The sequence below is a fragment of the Haliotis rufescens genome, unplaced genomic scaffold (genome assembly GCF_023055435.1).
Source record: "Haliotis rufescens isolate VD_foot unplaced genomic scaffold, xgHalRufe1.0.p SCAF_7, whole genome shotgun sequence".
NCBI lineage: Eukaryota > Metazoa > Mollusca > Gastropoda > Lepetellida > Haliotidae > Haliotis > Haliotis rufescens.
Genome location: NW_025964361.1, coordinates 18,674,086 through 18,698,889, shown reverse-complemented (window position 1 = coordinate 18,698,889; position 24,804 = coordinate 18,674,086). Strand labels below are relative to the sequence as shown.

The 24,804-nt window shown below is 40.2% G+C and overlaps 1 protein-coding gene across 1 annotated transcript in view; it reads left to right on the top strand.

The window, feature by feature from the left end:
• The window catches only part of LOC124113291 (von Willebrand factor A domain-containing protein 3B-like), a 464,410-nt gene that overhangs the window by 222,458 nt on the left and 217,148 nt on the right, over positions 1-24,804 (top strand). The window contains exons 16-18 of the mRNA XM_046473587.2: positions 2,652-2,780; positions 8,139-8,190; positions 16,793-16,949. Coding sequence (XP_046329543.2) covers positions 2,652-2,780; positions 8,139-8,190; positions 16,793-16,949 — 338 coding nt within the window. The remainder of the gene's footprint in view (positions 1-2,651; positions 2,781-8,138; positions 8,191-16,792; positions 16,950-24,804) is intronic.

The following is a 24,804-nucleotide window of genomic DNA, read 5'->3' as shown; positions in this document are numbered from 1 at the left end:
TTTGAACTGGTGTGGCAATTTAAATAACAGGATATGAATGTTTTAAAACAAAGTAGATGTGTACTGAATAGGCATTTATGTAAACTTAATTTTACTTATTCTAAACTGGGCTTTAACTGAGTCAAATGTTTTTGACATATCCTCAGCTGAATTTGATTCTGCAACAATTATGGAATGATAGAAATTTAGTAAATGGTAATAAGCTAAGAATGTACAGACAATTTAAAACTGATTTTTATATTGAGAAGTATGTCAGTGCTTCACTTGATAGATATGAAAGAAGTATTTTGAGTAAATTCCGTTGTGGAACCCTGCCTTTAGAGATTATACCTCAAGGTAAGTTCTGGGAACTCCCAGAGTATATCCCTGGGGTTGATTCTGGGAAAAGGGTAGATTCTGGGAAAAGGGGGTAGATTGGATGATTCACACATCCCAACAAAACAATTTAGATATGTGCCTTGTTCAGGGTTTATGTGCTATAGGGACGTGTACTAAATCCCAAGATATCAAAACTTGTCCGAGAGCATCAGTACACTTTTCTCTGTGTAGAATTTGATTTATACTATTTCACTACGGCTCCAGCCAACTACCATTTCATCACATACACCAATCTAGCTGTACTGCTGGGACAGTTTTAGTCAGAAAGAGTCCTTTTTGAGGATACTGACAGTGGCAAAACTAGTGAAACAAGCACTTCAGTTTCAGCTTCAGCTAGCCGGAAAGTTGGATGGTCTGCATTGGGACAGATTCATACAATGACTTGAAGCATGAATTCTGCAACAGAACTGTCCCTTGCATCCTCCTCTACCATGTCTGTCCCTCTTCACATATGAGAGTGAGATTGGCTTCTTTGCATGCATAAAACAACATTTTAAATTTTTTGATTCGTTAACAATTTATTATTATCTACACCTGGGTAGATTCTAGGAACTCCCCGATTATACCCCCTGGGGGTAGATTCTGGGTAGATTGGCAGCTGAGAATGGCTTGAGACATTTCTCAGTCATTATCAACCCAGTGGGCTTTAGGAGTCTGTAGTGTATCCCTTCCACATCAATGTGTTGGCAATTGAGAGGTCAATCTGGCAGTTTACCTCTCTCTCAGTTGAAAAGGTGAACCTATTGCAGTTGGACAATGCAGCTAGTATCGTCTTTGTTTGGTGTCAGACAGTTCAAGGGTCACCTGATAGCAAGGCATATCAAGGGGAAAGTTTAAGTCATTAAAAATGGGGACACTTAAGATGAGTGTGGCCTTGGGATTGTTCTCTCTATGACCTTCTTGCCACAAGACTCAATCACAAGACTTACACTTTTCCATCTCAGGGCTGAGACTGGTAGCACCTTGGTGGCCAGCACAACCCTGGTTTTCACTTTCCTCAAGGTATTAGTAGCGCTGCCTGTGTACTCCCTCTAGAGACTTCATGGCACTGTCATTGTCACAACTATCTGAAAATGTCAGAAGACTATTTGGCATCCTCTTGAAATGCAGGCTTTTTAAGCATGGAGGCTGATTGCATCTCTTGAACTTCAAGCAAAAGCTGAAGGCTAAGACTGCTTGCTCATATTAATCAGCTGCTTCTGAAGTGCTACCTACGATAGTTTTTCCCTCACTGTCTCTGACCCTGAGAAAAACTGATCTAGATATGTGTTTATCTACCTTAAAATGGTACTCTTACCAACTGGCTTTTCATTTCCTATAATTTTGTGGGAAGGCAGTTGTTCCTGCATCAATATCCTTTGGTCCTGACATTCCCCACATGGACAATGCCCCACATGGATATTTCCCCTCAGGACTATTCCACACTCAAAGTATGGCATTTCCCCTTCGCTCCACTTTGTGTTTGGTTTTTGTTATAATTAATAAGAGGAAGTTTTTTAGGGACTAAAATTTACCACTAATTCTCAGAGGATATTGGAAATGAATATAGACTGCCATGTTGTCTTAAGTAGACATGATTTCATTGGACTTTGTGATTTTGACAATTGCCCAATAAGCATACTTAGTATTGGTGCTTGGTGACTCCAAAGATAACAGTTTATTATCAGATGAAATAGTGAATACATAATACCATGTAGATATAATGTCCTTACAATTTTTTCCATCACGCTGATAGAAGGAAGTCACTTAACCAGTTCATACATCATATGTCAAAAAAGATACATTGTAAACCTACATGGGCTACTGTCTCAAGTCTAAAAGTTGAGCGGGTATTGTAAGTATAGCAGTGAAAATGTGGAAAACTTATGATAATACCATTATTCCCACCCTGTTGATATGATATCAAGCAGAGGATGAGACCTGGCGATTCACAGGTCACATGTAACGATCAGAAATCCACCTGGTAAATGTCCAAGCTTTGTTGACTTTGTTGACTTTGTTGGCTTTGTGTACTCCAAGTACTCCAAAAAGTTTGGCTATTGTGTTGCAAGTTGAGATAACATACTGACTAGTATTATTGTAAGTATGTTATGTAAAGTGTATTATCATAGAATGCCTCATTTCCTAGTTGATACAAGAAGATCAGTTTTTCCTTTGTGCTATTTAGTTAGGATGTAATGTATGAACTAATTTGAAGTTTAGTGGATATGGAAATGACCATGTAGAAGATATAATTCCTATGTGAGATCTATTGTTTGAATGTTTGACAACAGGTCACACTCGTACCAGTCTCCTTCGCACACTGAACAGCGCTGGACGTTTTACCAGGTCTAAGTGGCTTTTGCCAGAAACGAAACAACTGTTTGACAGACAAGCTGAGCGGCAACATGAACAGCACAAAGGTATTGATGATCATAACTTGAGAAACACTACCAGGTGACAGTTGGAAATTATGCATGAGTTTCCTGTAGCAGGGATATTAGGAACAGACTTATTTTCAATGTTTCAGTAAGATAATGCTAAATTTATTTTGCAACAATCAGCAGACTCTTATGATAATTACTCCAAGTGCAAACTGGGTCAATTGTGACGTGATGTCCATTTTCACAGAGTAGCCTGCTAAGCTTGGGGTTTTACAAGACAGTGACTAACTAATCTCATCTCAAGACTTTTTTACGAAAAAGCTGAATTACAAGCGATTGGGAAGATAGTTGATGTTGTCTGTCTGGCAACCCCAATATTTGGAAGAACCCTATTGTCATGACTATATACCTGACGTGACCTTTAATGGGATGTCTCAGATCTTTGTTTTGTGGTAGCGAGAACTAAGACCTGATTTTTAATGAAGCTGCCTTGGAAGACTCAATCAGCTGCAGTATGGAAGCTTGTTGTATACCAAGGAAGCCCATCATGTTAGCAGACAGCTTATTCAGCCAGAGAATAGTAACAACAGAATGGCCTATCCACAAAAAAATCCACATAAAGATATCACAGATGCCATTGACGCAGGCTTGCTGGTGGACACCACCATTACAGCCATGCACATCTGTCTACTTCTGCGTTTGGATCCTTTTACAGACCACGCGATGTGAGCACTGTTTACCAGCCTAGCATCCTGGAACTCAGAATCCATGGAACAGTTACTGTCAAATTGCCAGTGGAAGACTGCTAACACATTCACTTCTACTTGCGTGATATTCAACCTTTAAAGACTTTAAAGGGCTTTACACTCTGGGACAAGTAGTTGCAGCCCAGTCGTCTCACAGAAGTTCTCCAGGAATCCTGATTTGAAGTCACTGGAATGATGTCATCCAAGCTGGAAGGGACGTTTTCAGAGCCATTGTAGATTGGAGTATCATGATGACGTCAGAAGTTTGAAATGGATGACAAATATAAATGTAGTTCTATTTAATATTAACATATTTGCTAAGCCCCTGACATTCTTCCGAATGTTTTTATTTTTGATAAATTAACAGAAAATGAAATATCTGAAATAATAAGATGTCTTCAAAAATAGTTTGTTACCTGGTCCAGACAGAATAATTAATAGCGTATTAAAGAAATTAGTAAACAGCATGAGTATTGTTTTATGTTTCTTGGTTCATTCTTTCATTAACTTAAATGCATGTCAATAAGAATGGAAAAATAGTGCATGTTATGCCTTTGTGTAAGAAAGGAAATCATTCAGTTGTGTCAAATTACAGACCAATATCACTCATCAAGACCTGTATTTAAGCAACTTTACGGGTATTTTCATGACAATTAATTGTTATATAATACCAGTTGGGTTTTCATTCCATTATCCATCTGTTAATTGAATTGTATAATCAAATTTGTATATCTTTAGATAATACCTGTGGTCTCCCCTCTCCAAGTCCTTCTTCATGAAGCCGAATGCCTCCATTGTTAAGGCTAAACACAAGGAGGCTGCCAAGAAGAAGGTGGACTCAATCCTATCTTCCACCAAGGAGACCATCTCTATGCCATCTACCCCTTTGACACCCCAACCAGATCAAGCCTCGGGGTTCCAGATCAGCGCCCTGGAAAAGTTGTTCGCCCTACAGCAGGCCTCCATGAAAGCTCTGATCAACACCCGACTAGCTGCCATCATTTTGGAAGAAGACAAACTGAAGAAATTGCAGGCCCAGAAGTCTTCCCCGGCCAAAGTAGTCTACTGAGCCTAAGTCATCCGCAACGACAACCAGCACGTCCAGATCACGACTTCCTGATGAACAGTAGGGTAGTGGCAAGCACGCCTTACCCCCTCAGAGCCGACCAACTAAGCCACTGAAGATCCCGTACGGCTCCCGCACGGACCACACGGGCCGACCTGAAGCCACATCTACCGTTACCAGATTGAGCCGGTCACCGCATGACTCCCACACTGTTGGATGCCATGCTTCTTCATAAACAACTCATATCCACTGTACACTACTGTGGCCAAGTTATACCCCAGGATCCTTGACCAGATGAACGACCCCTAACACCAAACTCTCTCTCCCGGCTGGCTGAGTCAAGGACCTATATACCGTCAACATGTACTCTATGGACATTGGCACTTACCTGAATTGGTTCATCGCCGGAATTCGTGACGCGATGCCGCCTCTACCAATGTCCTTTGATTATGTCCCGGGAGAAACCATCCAAACGGAACAAGTGGGACTTATCTACAGCTTGCTGGATGCGATCATCCGCATGCAAGGGGACATGTTATCCACACAAGTTTGGACTCCCTCCCAGCTTCTATGGCTTCAGCGACAACAACTCCTGTCTCAAGTCAGATCTCGGGCCGTCTCCAAGCATGCTAAACAGACAGTTATGTCACAGCCTGTTACATCATCAACTTTGTTTAAGAACAAACTGGGCATGATCTTGGATGAAGTCCGACAAGACACGACAGAAAGATTCCAAGTCTCTACAATCAACTTGGCAGTCAAGGTGCATGGATCTCAGATCTAAACGATCATGGGAACTGGCCAGGGATTCCTCCTTTCACAAACTGCCTCATAAGAAGTACATCCCGTCAGGAAAGGAATCCTACAAGGCATCCGGGCGTTATGACAACCCATCGACAGACTCTTTTCCTAACTCAGACTCCAAAGGCCGTGGATCAGGCCATAGAGGTTTCAAGTCCGGAGGTTGTGGGACAGAAGATGACTTGTTTCTTCCCCCTCCAAACGTCGCAGATCCAATCGAACAGGCTTTGTCTACAGATTATGATACACGACTTCCTCCATTCAGCCTTCTCAGGGCCCGATGGAAGGGCGTCTTTTGTCATACCCCGAAAATTGGATGCACATCGATCAGATGGTGGATGTCTCTAATGGGAATGCTGTCCTCTTTACAAGATATGATAATCACGCCCACTGCAGAATTGGATCAATTCCCTACTATCTTGGATACACAGGTACTCATACCTCTCCACCTACGTCAAGATCTAATCTGGTGGACTCAACGAGATCTTGTCATGTCAGGGATTCCTCTCACCTTACCAGCTCCCGAACAACACCTGTTCACAGATGCCTCAGAATCAGGTTGGAGAGCTCACATGGACGACCTCCAAGTTCAGCGTTTATGGACCGAGACGGAAACAGCTATACACATAAACTGCAGAGAGATGAAAGTAATCCATTATGCTCTACAGACTTGGAAAATCGTCTTATCAAATCTTCCGTTCTGATTGCCACAGACAACACAACAGTGGTGGCCTACATTCAGAGACAGGGCGGAACCAAGTCCCGTTAACAGATGACGGAAACTACTCAGCTATTTACCTTGGCCGACTCATTCAACTGCCGGATGGAAGCGAGACATATTCCAAGCAAACTGAACACACTAGCGGACAGCTTATCCTGGAGAGTGAGTATCGTACCCATGGAGTAGGCTCTTTCACCCAGACGTCTTTAATTGGATAACCTCTGTTTAGGACACACCGCATTTGGACCTCTTTGCGACCTGTCTCAACCATCAACTTCCGGTCTTTGTCAGTCCGATTTATCAGTCGTCCTGTCTGCTCTATTAGCCGCTCCATAAGAACCTCTTGGAAACGCTACTCTCCTCCAAAAATCCCGTAAAGCAGCATTTTTTCTAGCCGTGGCTACCGCAGCTTAAGTATCTGAACTCCACGCTCTCGACTATTCCATTTTCATTCATGCTCCCAACTGGACCTCCATCACCTTGCGGTCCTTACCCGACTTTATAGCCAAGAATTAGTCCACAGCTACTGGTCCATTGGGTCACAGACATTATACTATTCCTGCCTTGGCACCTACAGTGGATCATCCTGATCGCCTCCTTTGCCCTATAAGTTCTACCTGACAGCCACTGATCCACATCGCTGACATCGAGGATGTCTCTTCATCTCGTGCAAGACCCACTCAGATAAAGATATCACTAAAGCTACGGTTGCTAGATGACTTAAGACTACCATAGCAACAAGTTATCAGCAAGAACAAGATACTCCTCCTACTATGGATTCTAGCTCTGGCAATGAAATCTGAGTCTGACGTCCTGGTCATCCGTGTTCATTGAAAAGTCATAGCTGGATGCCAATGGGGTTCACACAATACCTTCACTAGATTTTATTTACGCAACATCCAGCCAGGATCTGTCAATTAAGGCAATAGGAGAGAAGAACTGCAACACTCAGACTGTAACAAACCGGAACAAAAATGTCCGTGAGAAGGCGGCTGTTTCAAATGACATGTTCAGTTACCACCAGATTCAAACATTAGTTCCCTGAGAAGGGGAAGACACAGTTGGAAAAATGCAGGTGAGGAATGACCTGAAGACATTGAATTTGTGGAACCCATGCTTGCATAAAAAACAAGCGAGTGAGCCTGCACTTCTGCTGTTTCATTCTTTCTTGGCCGTCTCAAAGGGTAGTTTGGACAATGAATATGCATGAATTTTGCTAAATGCCCTGTGCATGACAATACATGTGAGGAGAAAGGAAATTCCATCAACTGTAATATATTGGGATTCCCGACATTCCGTAGTAATAAAAGTAGTCTACTTTGATGGGCGTGGCTTAATTTTTTACATTCATTGGGAAATGAATGCAACAACATGTGACCAATTTTAGCTAATCAGAAAGCAGGAATTACAATGAACACAACAGGAATTTAACTATTATTTCATGCTTACATATCAACAGTGTGAAAATAATTTTTACATATCTCATGTCAATGAAATGTTAACAGACTTGAAAATAATTATATCTTTGTCACCAGTCATCATCAAAATATCTACCCCCAGGATGGATTAACAAATTAATTTGAAATTTATAATGTGATTTGTAAGTGTTCACAAATTCCTCTCTGGTTGGAAGATGAAAACAAACTTTGTAAAGTGAATCAGATGACCAAGAAAATGTATCTGGTTATCTGGATTTTATACCTAAGTGATTCAAGTTATCACTAATCAGATCATATTATAGCAGAAACTATGATCTGATTTTCTACTCTGTGATATCACTGGGACAAGAATTTCCTTTGTACCAATAATCGTGGACACCACCAAGATAAAATACTTATATAAATATATTCAAATTTGTAGCTCAGAAATAAGTTTCATATTTATTGGAGGCTCAGCATCATGTGAACAGTTTTGAATGATTTGTCTGATTAACTGACACTTTCTAAAAGCATTGAGAAAATAACAAATCAAATTTTAACCGGATGCTTTTTGAACAGGTGAGTTGCCTTGTCGTTTAAAATCAACTTTTGAAAAGTCTTACACATTAGTTTTTTTATTTTCAGTTTCAACAGAAAATGAAAACAGGAGGAAAAGGAATGCAAAAAGACATATCAGGTAACTTGCTTGATACTGTTAAAGGGGCACTGATCTAACGCAATTCCCCGGACCGGTTGTTGCCTTTGTTATTGTTTTTTCCCCCCGTGAGTACCCGGATGATACGCAACGCAACTGAGCGTGACCAGAGACTGGGCTACCGTCTGCAAGGACAGCTAAATAAACTTGGAGGCTGGAGGCAATATTTGTTTTACGCATTTTTGCATAAACACTGATTGGTTAACTGTGATCTATAAAGATTTCGACAAAGGGCGCATGTTAATTCATTTCTTCAGCCTAAACAAACAGACAAAAAGAACGGCAGAGCTCATCGGATGTCATCATTTGGAAATACCCCAGATGGTTATAGTTTGATACTAAAAAAAGTATCCATGCAGTGAAAGCATTTTCGGATTCCGGATTGCGTCGATAATACGATTACTACTCCCTTGTTGTCATCCACGTTATCTCGTATAACCCTACACTTGTGTATTTGTCGTCATTCACTTGATGCTCAGTTAATGAATTTATTACAAGTAGAATTAGTGGTAGCACCACTTAGATTACCTGACAAGGTTCCCATTTGGCATATTTGTTTTACGCATTTTTGCATAAACACTGATTGGTTAACTGTGATCTATAAAGATTTCGACAAAGGGCGCATGTTAATTCATTTCTTCAGCCTAAACAAACAGACAAAAAGAACGGCAGAGCTCATCGGATGTCATCATTTGGAAATACCCCAGATGGTTATAGTTTGATACTAAAAAAAGTATCCATGCAGTGAAAGCATTTTCGGATTCCGGATTGCGTCGATAATACGATTACTACTCCCTTGTTGTCATCCACGTTATCTCGTATAACCCTACACTTGTGTATTTGTCGTCATTCACTTGATGCTCAGTTAATGAATTTATTACAAGTAGAATTAGTGGTAGCACCACTTAGATTACCTGACAAGGTTCCCATTTGGCATTTATTGTGTCTGGGGTAATTATTCAATCTAAATCCAGGTTTGAAGTGAGGTGAAATGTGTGTTATGTAATATGCACGTGGCAGCCCAGCAAGAGATGAATGATCAGTTGATTTACTTTTTTTTGTAAATCAACGGATCGTTCCTAGTCATCAAAGGATTAACAGAAAATATGTTGATTGATTAATCACTGTTATCTTGCACAGTGGATATGTCAAAAGTGAGTGTTTACAGGTTTACTAAAACAAAGGGAATACACTCATATCATGGCGTGACGTGCCGATGTAAAAACAACATACTTTGTTCAAAGGGTTAACTGATAATACGTTGATTGATTGATCATTGTTATCTATCACTCAATGGATTTTTTAGGAACCGTGGACGTTATGAAAAAAGTTGTCACGTGGCCTTTCTCAGCCGACCCTTGAGACTTGACATCTATGTGAAACACCTGAAACAATCCAAGTGATCAGTTGAGAAATGAACACGGGTTATAATATCCCGAAACGATATATATCTTTTAGAATATTTGATTGTTACAGAGACACGTGACATCGAATAAGTTTCTTTGTATAGCTGCAGACGAGTGGGATATTATTCCTTTGTGTGGATATTCACGGATACATTCCTCGAACAAGGAACCTGCCTAAAATTTATACACTTAAATTTGGTAGGTTGTAATTATGGTATTTGCATTTTGTTTTCCTTCATTTGAACCGATTCGTTCTTGTTTCTCTACGTCTTGGTTGGGAAATTCTTCAATGCGCGATAGACGTCGTTTTCACAGGTCTTTTCCTTTGTAAGCGTGTATATATTACCGTCAATTGGTAAAATGTGATTCTCTCAGGCAATTTATAAAATGTGTAAATATTTCAGTCATTTTGACTAAAAAATCTGTTCAGATTGATTAAGACGATCAAATGGGCCTACAAACATCACAACAGATTATTATGTAGGATTAGAAGCCAAACAACATAGAAATGTACTTTTCAACGTAACATTTTCAGTCTCTTCGTGATGACATTAAACATCAAAATGTTTGGAATTCGTTATCATAATAATACAGATGGAAATGTTTTTCAGTCATTTTGTAAAATAACTGAATATTTAGACGTTTAATAAATATGTTACACATTTTGACAGAAAAAAAATATACACACTATAAAAAAAGCAATGCTCAGATGAAATATTTGCTTTGTGTTGCAAGTCAAAATAGTGTAAACGAAAATCGCAAAATTACCAAGCAAGTGACTTATCAAAACTTCGTCACCATTACCGATGCTACGCACAAAGATACCTACATTTCCTTATTTTCTCGAAAACTGTGTTTCATTTTGTTGATCAATGTGACCATACGCCCTTATTACTACCGGTATCCATAAAAGTGACTAATGCGCTTACGAATGGCGCAGCAGAGGTCGCGAACTAGTCTAGATTTCTGCTATACATCCGGGTACTCACTGGGAAAAAACAATAACAAAGGCAACAACCAGTCCCCGGGAATTGCGTTAGATCAGTGCCCCTTTAAACCATGTGGAGATTCATCCAGCATTTGTACAGTTTATTATTGTGATGTTTTTTAAAATGATACGACAAGTGGACATCCACAATTACAGTGAGGCAAAATAGCCCATTTAGCACATCATCACTACTGTTTTTTAAACACTTTTATAATGTTATATTCTACTTTCATTATTAGTTTTTTCAATGAGGAAATTACCTGTTTGCCCCTGAAAATATCCCCAACAGATACATAAATGTTATCATTTGTATGCAAAAGATATGCCTTCAATAAGTCTTGTAGTGTCATCATCTAAGCAGTGAGGGTTATGGCCTGGAAGGTCATATCGTCCCCCAAAACATCCGATATTTAACACACAGTATTTTCTTCTAATTTCGGAAGAGCAGTTGACCTGGTGTGTATAAGAGACCTGGCTTGTATTGGAGACCTGGCGTCTAATAGAGGAAATATCAATACGATATACAGTTCTTATGTGTGATTGGGAGGAAGTTCACGGGACTATGCACGACCTTGCCGGTGCTCCCTCAGATACCGTCATATCACCCCAATGCTTGGTGGGGGGGGGGGGGGACTGATGCTCAATCACCACATTGAGTCTTACAGCTGTATGCTGGTGCTCCCTCACATACCGTCATATCATCCCAATGCTTGGGGGGGACTGATGCTCAATCACCACACTGAGTCTACAGCTGTATGCAGGTGCTCCTTCACATACTGTCATATCACCCCAATGCTTGGGGGGATTGTGCTTGGGGGGGATTGATGCTCAATCACCACACTGAGTCTACAGCTGTATGCAGGTGCTCCTTCACATACTGTCATATCACCCCAATGCTTGGGGGGGATTGATGCTCAATCACCACACTGAGTCTACAGCTGTATGCAGGTGCTCCTTCACATAGTGTCATATCACCCCAATGCTTGGGGGGGACTGATGCTGAGTCATGATAGTAACATGAGAATTCCATTAACTCCAAATGTATGTTGTGTCCATATATGTGCTGTATGTATAGTTTTAGTTGTTACCCAATATCATCACAATAACTAGTCTGTTGCAACTCTGTGTTTCATTGGCATTATTAATAAATGAGTATTTCATTGTGAATATTCATAGGGAATACTAACAGCTGTTTTGGGTTACAACCTTTGATGAATGCTAATATTCATGGCAAAAACATGATTTTGCACAAACCTGAACCCACCTTATACTAAGAGGTATTTAATTTAAATATACAAGTACAATAAAACATTTGGACTGACATACTTTCATTATGACCATGATAAAGGATATTCGAATGGAATTCCAAATTAAGGGGTGTGTGTGTGTTTTACAGGTTAGGGTTTGATATATACTGAACGGCAAAAGAAACATCACCATGGATAGATATATGAGAAACCTTATTTGTCCAAACACTGTCAACGTACTTTGAGACATATTAAAAAGATGAAACTTGGCAAAACTGATCATCAAGGTTGAAATTAAAGTGTCAAATGTTCTTAAAGTGAAACACAACACTAGCCTCTGAGAAAATGGCATCACAAGTCAGTCGTGTGTCCGCTATGTGCATTGATGACTGCCATGCAATGTCGATACATAGAATGGATGAGGCGGTTGATGAAGGCCATAGGCACTTGAGCCCACACCCTGAGAAATGCCTGATGCAGTTCAGCTGCAGTTGTCGGCCTTGGTCGGACGTCATTCAGCCGTCTTTGAATCTCGACCAACAGGTGCTCAATGGGATTTAAATCAGGACTGAGGGCAGGAAAATGCATGGTTCTGATGCAATTCTGCTGGAGGAAGTCTCTTGTTGCTCTCGTAGTTTGGGCACGGGCGTTATCACGCTGAAACTCGTGGTTGTGGCGATGTGCCAAATGAGGTATGACGTGTGGTCTCAAGACTTGATCAATGTACCGAGCTGCTGTGACACCACTGCCTCTTCCTGGACTGATGTTCTGGAAGACCACAGGGTGGACCCTCTGTGCAAGACCAATTCCACCCCACACCATGATGCTCGGACCATCTCATGAGTCTCTCTCAACAACACAAGCATCCGAATAATGTTCCCCATGGCATCACCAAACTCTCTCTCTGCCATCTGCTGTTGAGATACAGTAACAGCTCTCGTCTGAAAAGAGGACTCTTCCATACTGCTGGTGGCGCCAATGCTGGTGCTGTGTTGCCCACTGAAGACGGTCCCGGCGATGACGTGGTGTCAGAAAGGGTCCTCGGTGTGGCCTGTGACAGTGGAGGTGTCTGCTTGTCAATTGTTGACACATGGTGTCCGCACTATTGTGTCGATGGTGTCTATGGTGATAAGCCAACTATTAAGACTGTCAACAGTGGTGACAACCAAGCGTGATAGTATACCAGGTCCTGTCTAGCAAAGTTAGCTTAGGTGGTCGCGCATTTTGAAAGCAGAAGTAGTTTATGAGTATAGGCATACCCACACTTTTTTGTGTGAAAAGGCTTAATATATTTAAAAGAGGTTTCTGCAGCAAAAAGGAAACCTTTTTAAACAATTAGAATCAGGCATTCTTCAATGACATGGTAGAATCAGGAACTGAGAACTACAGATCTCTGTCTTGAGTTGTATTTAGTTCTCAAGAAGAACACAACAGATATGAAAAAGATGATAGATCTGAAAGTCTAAAGAAGGGTTTTTTGCACAGCCTCTGAAATTTCAGATGGCATCATTTTGAAAACTTAGAACGGCTTTTTGGTCAGAGATTGGATGATCAGCCTAAATCTTCAGGAGATGCCTTTCTGCATGTTCCCATTCATCCAGAGTTTAAGAAAGGACCTACAATTTGTAGCAACAATCATCGCTACAAGTTTGTAGTGCTTCCATTCAGGATTTCCATCACTCCCTGGCTATTCACCCAAATCAAAGCTCCGATCATCAGTTTTGCTCACATTCAACTAGTGCATCTGCATGGGTACGATTTTCTATCAGCAGATCAAGACAAAACGAAATAAGGGGCTTATCTGTCCACTGAAGGAATGTTTTCTCATATCCAAGGTATCAGATTAACCCAACCACACCCTCAGTTGGTGGAGGTCTTTTTTAATGAACCTAACTTTGTTACAGGACTTTCAGGGTAACATTGCTACTTTGGACTTTACGAGCATGGATGAACTATGTAAGTTCATCCAGGTTGGATGTCAGAAGACCATTCTCTATTAAGTCTAATGGAGGAACTCAGATGTGGACTTGCCGAGAGAACATCACGGAGGGCCTTCCATTGGTATTTCAAACACTTCATTATCATCTTTTTCTGGACCCATCCAACCCGGGATTGGGAGCTCATATGGAGGACTCAACAATCCAGTGGCTTTGGCGGCCTTATGAAGCTCCATTTAAGTCAACTAGAGATGAGAACAATACAATATGCAATCAAAGCCTGGAAAAACCATCTATTCATTTCATCTTTAACATCTATTAACAATGATAACTATTGTTTGATTTCCATATGAAATTAATATTAAATGTATGCCTTACATTAAACACATCCATTTGTCTTTTGTTCTCATCAAAAGTGATAGCCATAGGTGCATATACATATGCTCTCGTAATAAAATCTTTTAATCTTCTGTGTGTGTGTGTTTGTTTACCTATATTTGAGACCAGCACACAGTATACTTCCTCCACTAGGTGTTCTCTTGCGGTCTATGGCTAACATCCATGGGCCAAAATCTGTTTCTTACACAGGAGACTTTGGTTTCACCTGACAGTGCTAATCTCTGTTGGGTTGACATGGTTTATTATCTCAACTGAATGGTTATGGGTATTGTTTCATTGCTGCCGCATTGGCAAGAGATGTCAACCCGGAATTCATTAGTTATGACAAGCCATGATGGCTCAGTTTGGCATGCATTATTGGAATTCATGGCCATACATTTAGTTTGTAGGTTTGTTAGTTTGTTGTTTAACACCGCACTCAGCAATATTCCAGCTATATGGGGGCGGTTGTAAATAATCAAGTCTGGACCAGACCAGTGACTAATATCATTAGCATCGATCCACGCAATTGGGATCCATGACATGCATCAACCAAGTCAGCAAGCTTGATTACCTGATCCCGTTAGTCGCCTCTTATGACAAGCATAGTCGCCTTTTACAGCAAGCATGGGTTGTTGAGGACCTATTCCAACCCAGATCTTCACGGGTCCCATACATTAAGAGGATATTCTCAAGCACCAGAAATACGAAATTCCCTGTTTCAGGTCCTGTTGCTGGCATCCAAGTTATTTGACGGGCAGTTGGCGTAGCCAATTGTTGAACATGATCACCAGACGCGGTGTCAGGTACAATAAAAAATTGAAAAGTTTTCCGGCCTCTAGCTGTTCCAGAGTTCTTGGCTATGAATCAGGGCTCTTTTGATGGGCCATAGGGGCAGAGATGGTGGAAGATACTGGTTTTGTTTCTTCAAGTAGGTACAGATATGGAATAGACGTTTCCTTTTTCCTATCCATGCTCTTCAGATTTTTCTCCCCCAGGATGCAAACTTTCTAGAGGGGCAAGTTTCGCCTTTTCCTCCCTTATCATTCTCAGTCATCAAAGGATATTTCCAACAATACTGTTGTCTCTGGTTGTAAGAGACAATTTCTATGGCCTAATGACTCGTTTGGATTCGCCTTGTTTTGCTTCCAGGATCAGTTGGTAGTGTTTGCTTGGAAATGTGTCATGATGGAATCAATCTTTAGAGTTTTAATGAGTTCCCCCCCCCCCCGTGCAAAGACATTACCGTGAGCATGTAACAATGAAAATACCATGGCAACAAATCTGTACTGAAGTACTCAAACTTTTTTAAGGTAATTACACTGTCTGGTTATTAAAAGTGTTCATTGTTTATCTGGACTTAAGTTTCTTTCTATCATTGTATCAAAAAAATTTGAAGTGATATTGTTGGGTAATTTTAGACCGAATCACAGGCAGATCAGGAGAAAATTTGTGTACAGCTGATTGCCGTTTCCGGCTTAGTTTACTGGAAAATACACACAGTAATCTTAATCTAGCAGAACAGAAAATACAATTTAAACGGTAAATCATGTCTGGCGATGTTTTATTGAAAATTTGAAATTTGTTTTGACCAAAGTTTGTTGATTTTTTGTAAGAAAATGACTGAATCACCTAGAGGGGTGTGTGCATGATATGTTGCTGCACAATACACTCAAGAGACTATGGTAGTCCTCATTGTCTGTGCAGAGTATGTTTATATAGAAATACTGACAGTAACATACTCTTTTTTTTAAAGCTCTCGCTGCTTTAACATTTCAGGGATAACATTCCAATAATAGCACTGGGAATGTTTTGACACATTGATCTGCCCTGTCAAGGGTCAAGGTCTTTCTCATGGTCATAGCCTAAAAAAGGTTTGTTAACAATTAGAGAAACATTTACTCGACATTGAAACTTTGTGCCTGTTATTCCTTATGTAGCAGGGCGTGGAGTCATCCCACAGATGACATCCTTACCTTGTCAGCTTGCTGACGGGGTTAACCTCTTTGGTCATGTGGACAAGGCATCCGACCTCAGATCAGAAGGTCCGTGGTTCGAATCCCATCACGGGACTCGGAAATTTTATGGCCGTTACATTGGCGCCCAACGTGGGGCTGAGCACGTTCATATTAAATTTGAGCAAAATAAGCCTCAGTACCCTACTATGCGGCCCGGGACGTGCCTTCTGTTGACGGGGGAGTATGTAGCAGGGCGTGGAGTCATCCCACAGATGACATCCTTACCTTGTCAGCTTGCTGACGGGGTTAACCTCTTTGGTCATGTGGACAAGGCGTCCGACCTCAGATCAGAAGGTCCGTGGTTCGAATCCCATCACGGGACTCAGAAATTTTATGGCCGTTACACTTAGGTGGAGGGCTGAGATCAGAATGGTCGTGAGTTGGGACTTTGTGTTTAAAAGTTGTTCCACATTATACAACATAAGGGATCATAGATGAATATTAAAAGATATATTGGTGAGGTCAGCTGTCTCCTGACTGCTGAAGTTCAAGTCGTTCAGGGTACATGTATCTGATGAGAAACATTTTGGGGCGTAGGTTGGGATGGAGCTCCTTCCTCTTTTGCATGCAATGAAAACACTTTCTTGTTAGTCTGTTGCTATTGTTTCAGGGACAATGATGTTTCATCCAAGGTGTGGTTGAAGAAGAACAGTCTTATGGCCAAAAGATTAACTATCCTGGATGCTTTGTCTCCCACATTTGTTCCTCACCGTTCAAAGTATGTTCCTATACTGGACAGACATGTTGTTGCAAGAGTGTTTGATCAGGTATGTATGGTATGCCAGGAAGAAGCAATCATTACTTTTTCAGAAATGATATGTTTGATATTTACCCTTAATGTAAACAAAATTATTTTTACATTAAGGGTTGCGGGTTGTTACTCTTAATGTAAAACATTTTACATTAAGTGAGTGAGTATGGTTTTACGCCGCTTTTAGCAATATTCCAGCAATATCACGACGGGGGACACCAGAAATGGGCTTCACACATTGTACCCATGTCGGGAATCGAACCCGGGTCTTCGGCGTGACGAGCGAACGCTTTAACCACTAGGCTACCCGACCGCCCCTTTTACATTAAGAGTAATTTTTACATTAATGGTTGTAACAGTGCTAGGATACAATTGTGCTACGACGTCATAAAGATGTTTGACGTCAACTTACTTCAGTGACAATGTGTGATGTCATGTATCTCTTTAATAAATGTGAATTGAAGCTTGTGAATTGTATTTTTGTGTTCCGAAGTTGCTGTAGTTTTAAAATATAATAAAAAGTCAAAATGTGAAATTTCACCCATAAGGTCCCTTATCTCATGGTTGGTCAGATATGTAAATCAATTAGGAGAAACATCTTCTATTTGCTAAATGCAATTATGAAGGATGTTGCATTGATTGAGTCTAGATCTAATATTTTCAGTAGCCAGGTTAAATAGATGAACTGTTGGATCAGTGGCAGTCTGATTTAATCCACATAAAAGTGTGAATTGAAAAGTCTGTTGCCTCATATTTTGCTTTCTTTAATGTAAGATTTTAACATTTATTACTTGCCTGTGAGGAGATCACCCGTTTAATAAACATACAGCTGTATTACACATTGTGTAATACCAGAACGCGTGCTTATGTACTCTCGGAACACGTTTCACGAACAAATATTGAAAGATCTCAACATCCCTTGGCTATTATGGGTTGAAGCGTGCAAAACAATGACACGATTACCTTTACCTGATGGTACCATAGGTGCTTTTCGTCCATCTGCCGATAGCCACATGTAGTCACTGGAATGATTCACCAAGGTAAACTATCTGGACGCCCTGACTGTGATAGTTATGAATGGTTGGGAGATAATGTGACCTCATAGACAGGATGGAATATTTTCCCCTGAAAAGTGCTTGGTCATCGCCATGCGCAGTGTATCGAAATCCCATCTCTTGGAGAGCAATAGTGCAGTCCGGGAAACATTAATTGTATCTTTAATTCCTCCCAAATTCTCCTACAAGTCAGGGTTACCTTCTGCTCATAAAGCTTGTACACTTTACGCCTAATCACTCTGTATCAAATCTGTCTGAATCCTTTTACGCCCCAGTTTTGTTTTTGAGACCACCCCTATACCTGTTTTGTTTTCTTATCATACCGTAGACTCGATGTTATGAATTGAAAACACCATAGCTTGGGCAGTTCGGTAAATCTAAATCAATAAATGGTTTCCCTCTATCTCTCTAAAGTGTAAAGAACTTGTATGCATTTCCAAGTACAGATTCCATATCGTGTAACTTGGTTATGGCTATGCAAATGTAATGTAACATGCATCATGGTTAACAAAAAAAACGCAGCGTGATTTTGACATTTTTAAAGATGCACATCTAGAATTTTCCCTTGACCTATTATTTCAGTCATTAAGACAAAGGTAAAGAACAGCCCTTCAAATAGGAGACTCTTTCTTGTGAGAACTACTGAAAATGTACATGACCCTGTGACCCACACTGATTCTTGCAGTAGAAAGACCTTTTACAGGGCAGTATCTTCTCTGATACTGCTTGACTGATGAGGCTGAAATGTAGCATGCATGTTCCTTCGCATGAAGATATCTTTATTTTCTTTATTATGATTATATTTTAACACATCAAATTTTCAAAACAATTAGAATCTTGTTCTTAAGAACCACAAGGTCTAGAAAGCTGAAACATTTTTGTGAATGGAAGTGACTATAAGAAGATTCGATTTGTTTAAGACTTCACTCAAACATAAAAAAAATGTGGCAAAATTTCTATGTTTTTATTTTTTCTAGCATCTATGAACCAATTTGTCTTAAATATAGTCACTATAGATGTTTGTCACCAAGTTGTTGCAAAATTATGTCCTCATAATTTAAGTGAGCATGGGATCTGTATTTATCTTCTCATAGCAAATGAACCAATGAAGCTGAAACTTCACATGATGATACGAGAAATTTGTTCAGAGGTTCCAATTCAATTTTCAAAATAAGAATTGGAAAAGCCTTTTTTCGTATGACCATTGCAATATCCTTTCCACTCATGTTCGTGCTACTTCTTACCAGTTGCCTATTTTAAGAAGCTGAGGCATTAAGACTATAAGTAGCAAGAGTCTGCATAAATAACTTCTTTTTCAAGGCTTTTCTGAACAAGTTGTAATACAACCACACACTGCCATTAATTTTAGAGTTGCAACCGGGTAAATATGATAAACACTGAAATGTTTCTGATTACAATGCTCTACAGTTCAGTTGTATTGCTGGTAGTGACCCACTTACTTGCTACTTTGGTTGTGGCTGGTGCTGGAACTCTGGCCTGTGTCAAACATGTTGACTCTAGCCAGTCATTGGGTCAGCCGCCTTTTCCCCTACATTCCCTCCACAGTGGGTTTGTCATTTGACGAGTTACGGGATTTCGTAGCTCACCTAATCAAGTGGAAACAATCATAGTCTTGGAGCCAGTCTCAAAAGAGGCGTTAGAAATGACAGTCATTAAACATTCAGGGTAGACTTGTTTTACTACCATATTTCATAGACCATGTAATACTGTCCATTCATACATGTTGGCACTTGGTTAGGTCATACAAAGATCAAATATGCGGAAACTATTATAAACTCTAGAGAAATCACTTCCAACATAGTTGTAACAGATCATTTTTCAAATCAAATGTAATAAAGTTATATTATACACATTTTTGAGAGAATCATTTGTTCACAGCAACTTATCTAGATATTCTAAGAACATTTTTTTTCACAATTTAGGCAATTATACTTCATCAAATGTGCATATTTCTATGATCTCAAGGTTGGCCAGTAATAGGAATTTTGTAGGAAAGTCAGTGACAAAAGTGTATTCCACATCACTTTCACTGCTATCAGCATTGTTAGGGTTGAGACAGTATTCTTCTGATGCACATTTGCAAGCATCATTACAGTCTTGTCCATATCTGGTGCATTTGCACTGTCTTGTCTGACAGCGACATCCTGATTAACAAGTTATAAGTTAAACACCGGCTGCGGGAACAGCAGTTTTGGCTGTGAATAGAGGCAGAAGACTTCCATCTTAGTTGTCCATCCACAGTCAGTGGGTGATGGCAATACTGTTTTGGGTGGATGGAAATGTTTCCAGACAAGTGATTGATAGTTAGCTTATTTTAAGTGAAAACAAAGGGCATCTTCCGTTGGTGGTCATTTGTCATTTGTTTCTTCATTTTCTGGGAGTATAATCAACACAGGCTGTGAATGGAAGTGAGATGTGTTCCAGGTTCATACAGTTGTCAAACAAAAGCTTCTGCACACGCTCGTTCCTCTGTTGTGGGGTTCTGTTCACTGCTAAAATGTATGATTAGTTTTTGATTCTTCTCTTAACATTTCCTTGAAATTCTTGAAAACTGGCTTGTGTCACATCCTGTAAGGGCATTAAGTGCCATTAGGCTGCAACAAATATCTGAAAGACCCTTGATGAAATCCCCTTGAACCTGGGATCCTTAGATGTTTCAGTCTTCATCAAGGCTTATTTGGTAGAAGGCAATCAGTAGTTTTATGAAATCAGTGTCTATTCAACTCAACAGTGCATTGATATTATGAGGTTTGAGAATAAATGACGTGAAGATTGATGCCAATGTCAGCTTCTTCATGGTTGGATGCCATACTTGCAACATCTTGGCGAGTTGATGAGAAACACTGATCAATAAGATCCACCACTCAGGACCGTTTCCCTCCCTTGTCTAAGCTTAACATGAGATTGTTTGAAACTTCTAACTTGCTAAACTGGCCATGTTCTCATTCAATCCAATGAATTGCATCTGTCTGTCTTGTAGTTTGATGTCTTGACTGTCAGTCAATCTGTTTATTGGTCTCTGACCTCCAGTACAACTCTTGTTCCACTTTTAGTGTAGGACTTACCAAGACCACATCCACTCTAGAGCAACAAGTGGTTAGGTTTGAGATGACAACTTGAATGATGACATCAGCTAAATCACCATCTTCCCGAGGCAAGGGTGTTAACTGTCTATAGAAGTCAAGTTTCCACCCTTGCCGAACTAGGCTGGAATTTCCAGGCTTGATCGTAGTGCCATCACTGGGTGTTACGAGTTATGTCCCTTCTATGTTCCTCCTATTGACCAATCAGATTCCATCTCTCATATCACTTGCATTTGATTCAAACAAAATGGGGGTGCCCAGTCAAGACGATCTTCTAGATAATCAATCTCATTAAAAGCAGACCTTAGTTCTCGCTACCGCTAAACAAAGATCTAAAGATATCCCCTTAGGGGTCACGTCAGATCGAACTTTCATCCGACCAATGAGAGCATCGCTTACCAGATCATGAAAATGACAGTCAGGATGTGATTTCTAATCATACAACCTCGAAAACTTTAACACGGGGTATTCCGAACGATAGTTACAGGTTTAACGACTGAATCTATACAATCTACACCATCTATCAGCCATTCCAGAATGTTTTTTTTGTTTAGGTTTCAAATTTGTAATCGAGAATTTGTCAAAATATGTTTCGAAGCGTAGTTGCCAATTTGAAATTAGTGCCGTAAAGCACGAGAAAGCTGCCTTCTGATTGGTCATTCTACTGGTCGGTCAAAGTTCGCGCAAGGTCGGCTGACGTTACCCGTAATGGGATGTCCTCAGATCTTTGTTTAGTGGTAGCGAGAACTAAGGTCTGATTTTAATGAGCTTGCTCGATAATTAAGATCTATGTTGTAATAAAACGGGTCTTAACCTGTAAAGTGCATCAAATCACGTGAGCACCTTGAATTTGTAAAATATCTGTCGATGCTCAGTTGGCAGTACACATGTTTTTCAAATCCTGCAGTCAACCAAAATCTGCATGTTGAAATCAATGTTGTTTTGAATCGGATGTCTTGTTCGTTACGCATTTTTGATTGGACTATGCATAGACTCGTTAGTCCAGCCAAAATGTAACTCCATAATTGCAGCCTAGTTCGGCAAGGGTGGAAACTGGACTTTTATAGTCAGTTAACTCTCTTGCCTCGGGAAGATGTTAAATCACCAAACGTCTTTGCTTATAGCAGGCTTCGATCCCTATTTCAATTTATAGGCTTCAATTATATTGCATGATGACATAGGAAATGAGGGTGGTTCTGGAGTTGAAGAACTGTTTACTATGAAAGATTCTAGTTCTGCCTTGTCTGTAGGTCTCAAGTTCCCAACAGACAGTTCTTGTCCCAGTAGACTGTCTACATCTACATTACAGTCAGACTCTATTGCAACAATGATTCTACGAAAGATATCATGATTGGCTTAGGTATTAATGATGTCACCTTTTCAGTTGGCAATTAAATTATGTCCAAGGAACCAAAGGTCTTAGATTTTCTTCAAGGAATGATGTCATTCAAACTGTTTGACTTGTTGATGAACTGTTCAGTTACAAATTTTCTCAGGAAATGCTGTCCATTGGCCTTTACATTTTACAGATCAGCTTTAATGTCTTCAGATGTGGCGACCCCAGTTGCGAGACTTACTGGTTCAGGATTGTTATGTCAGAATCTCTCAAACTGTGTCTTTAGTTTCAGTACATCTTCATTGTCTTTTTGAGTCCAGGTGATGTCTTTATGGCTTATATTGCCAGTTTCTGATTCTTCTTGTAATCAGGCAAACATTGTGAATGTATCCCATAATAAAGCTCCTCATTCATTGTGTGTCAGCCTCCACCTACCATGGGCAGATTCTTATGGGTGATACCATTCGATCTTCTAACAACTTTTCCAATTCTGTTGACATGTTCCAGATCCTGAGCATCTCCTTGAGCACAGGGTCTCCATCCATAAATCCTTGATAAATCTCAGATGCAATATTTTCTAGAAGTTCCATCTGCAAAGAAGACTATACACCATCAACTTGACAATTACAAAAGAAGATATGTAGAGTGTCTGGTTTCCATCCCTTGTGAATCTCAGGAGAATGGATACCTGGCAGTTCCATGTATTGCAATCTGTCAGCTTAAGTAGATTTGCCTTCAGATATCTCCAAATCAAAGTAAGAAAACTGGTCTTGTCAAGGAAAATTGTCATCACACAGCTTTTTATCCCCCGCATGGCCAGAATGGCCGAAGGGGGATTATGTCGTGGCGCAGTCTGTCCGTCTGTCTGTCCGTCCGTATGTCTGACCGTCCGTCCGTCTGTCCGTCCCACAGAGGGTACTAAGCTTGTGAAATCAACTCCTGCAGTTTCCAGAGAATATCCCTGAAACTCTACACCCAAGATGTCAACATGTTGATGATACGCATATCGCAGTCCCGTTTCATTTCGACTAATTTTGACAGAGTTACTGCCCCTGTTTTACGGAGCTTCATTTGCCTAATTGTGAGAGAGGTACTAAGCTTGTGAAATCAACTCCTCCTCCAGCTGTTAGAGAATATCCCTGACTCTCTACACACAAGATGTCAACATGTTGATGATACGCATATCGCAGTCCCGTTTCATTTCGACTAATTTTGACAGAGTTACTGCCCCTGTTTTACGGAGCTTCATTTGCCTAATTGTGAGAGAGGGTACTAAGCTTGTGAAATCAACTCCTCCTCCAGCTTTTAGAGAATATCCCTGACACTCTACACACAAGATGTCGACATGTTGATGATATGCATATTGCAGTCCCGTTTCATTTCGACTAATTTTGACAGAGCTACTGCCCCTGTTTTACGGATCTTCATTTGCCTAATTGTGAGAGAGGGTACTAAGCTTGTGAAATCAACTCCTCCTACAGTTTCCAGAGAATATCCCTGATACTCTACACACAAGATGTCGACATGTTGATGATTGCATATCGCAGTCCCGTTTCATTTCGACAAATTTTGACAGAGTTACTGCCCCTGTTTTACAGAGCTTCATTTGCCTAATTGTGAGAGAGGGTACTAAGCTTGTGAAATCAACTCCTCCTACAGTTAAAATGTGCACATGTTTAATATATCCATATCACAGTCACGTTTCATTTCTTTTCATGTTGAGAGAATTACTGCCCTTGGTTTATGAAGCTCGATTTGCACAACTGTGAGAGAGGGTACTGTTTTTGTGATGTCAATATTTTTCAGGGAATATCCCTGACGCTCTAAACACATGCCGCTCTACACACCACATGAGTTATTGATACACATATAGCAGTCGTTATAAATTCGATTTATTTTAACAGAGTTACTACCCTGGTTTATGATCCTCATTTTTGTCAACTGATACAGGTACAACTTTGTCTCAGGTAACAACCTTGCCTCAGGTAACAACCATTATAAAACAATGTCATTTAGTCTCTGTTGTGAAAATGTCACAATATCTAACTATAGTAAGTTCCCTTGTATAAGGCTTTTGTGGGTGAGCTACATCCTTATGGCATTAGCATTCAGACTGGATTACTCCCAACAAAATGTTCTGCACAATTTGTTTCCAATGCAGTGCCATCTACTGTTGTTATTTCATAAAATACAAAGAAAATATAAACTCGTTAAAAAAATTCATGCAGGGGATGTTGTGCTCTCAGAGCACTCTTGTCCAGTCAGTTGATGTTTGTGAAGTTGGAATAACATGGCCGATGCCACTGTATTTGTGTTGTTGACAACCTCTCACCAAATGTCTCAACCCAATCAAATTATTCAATGTATTCAACATCC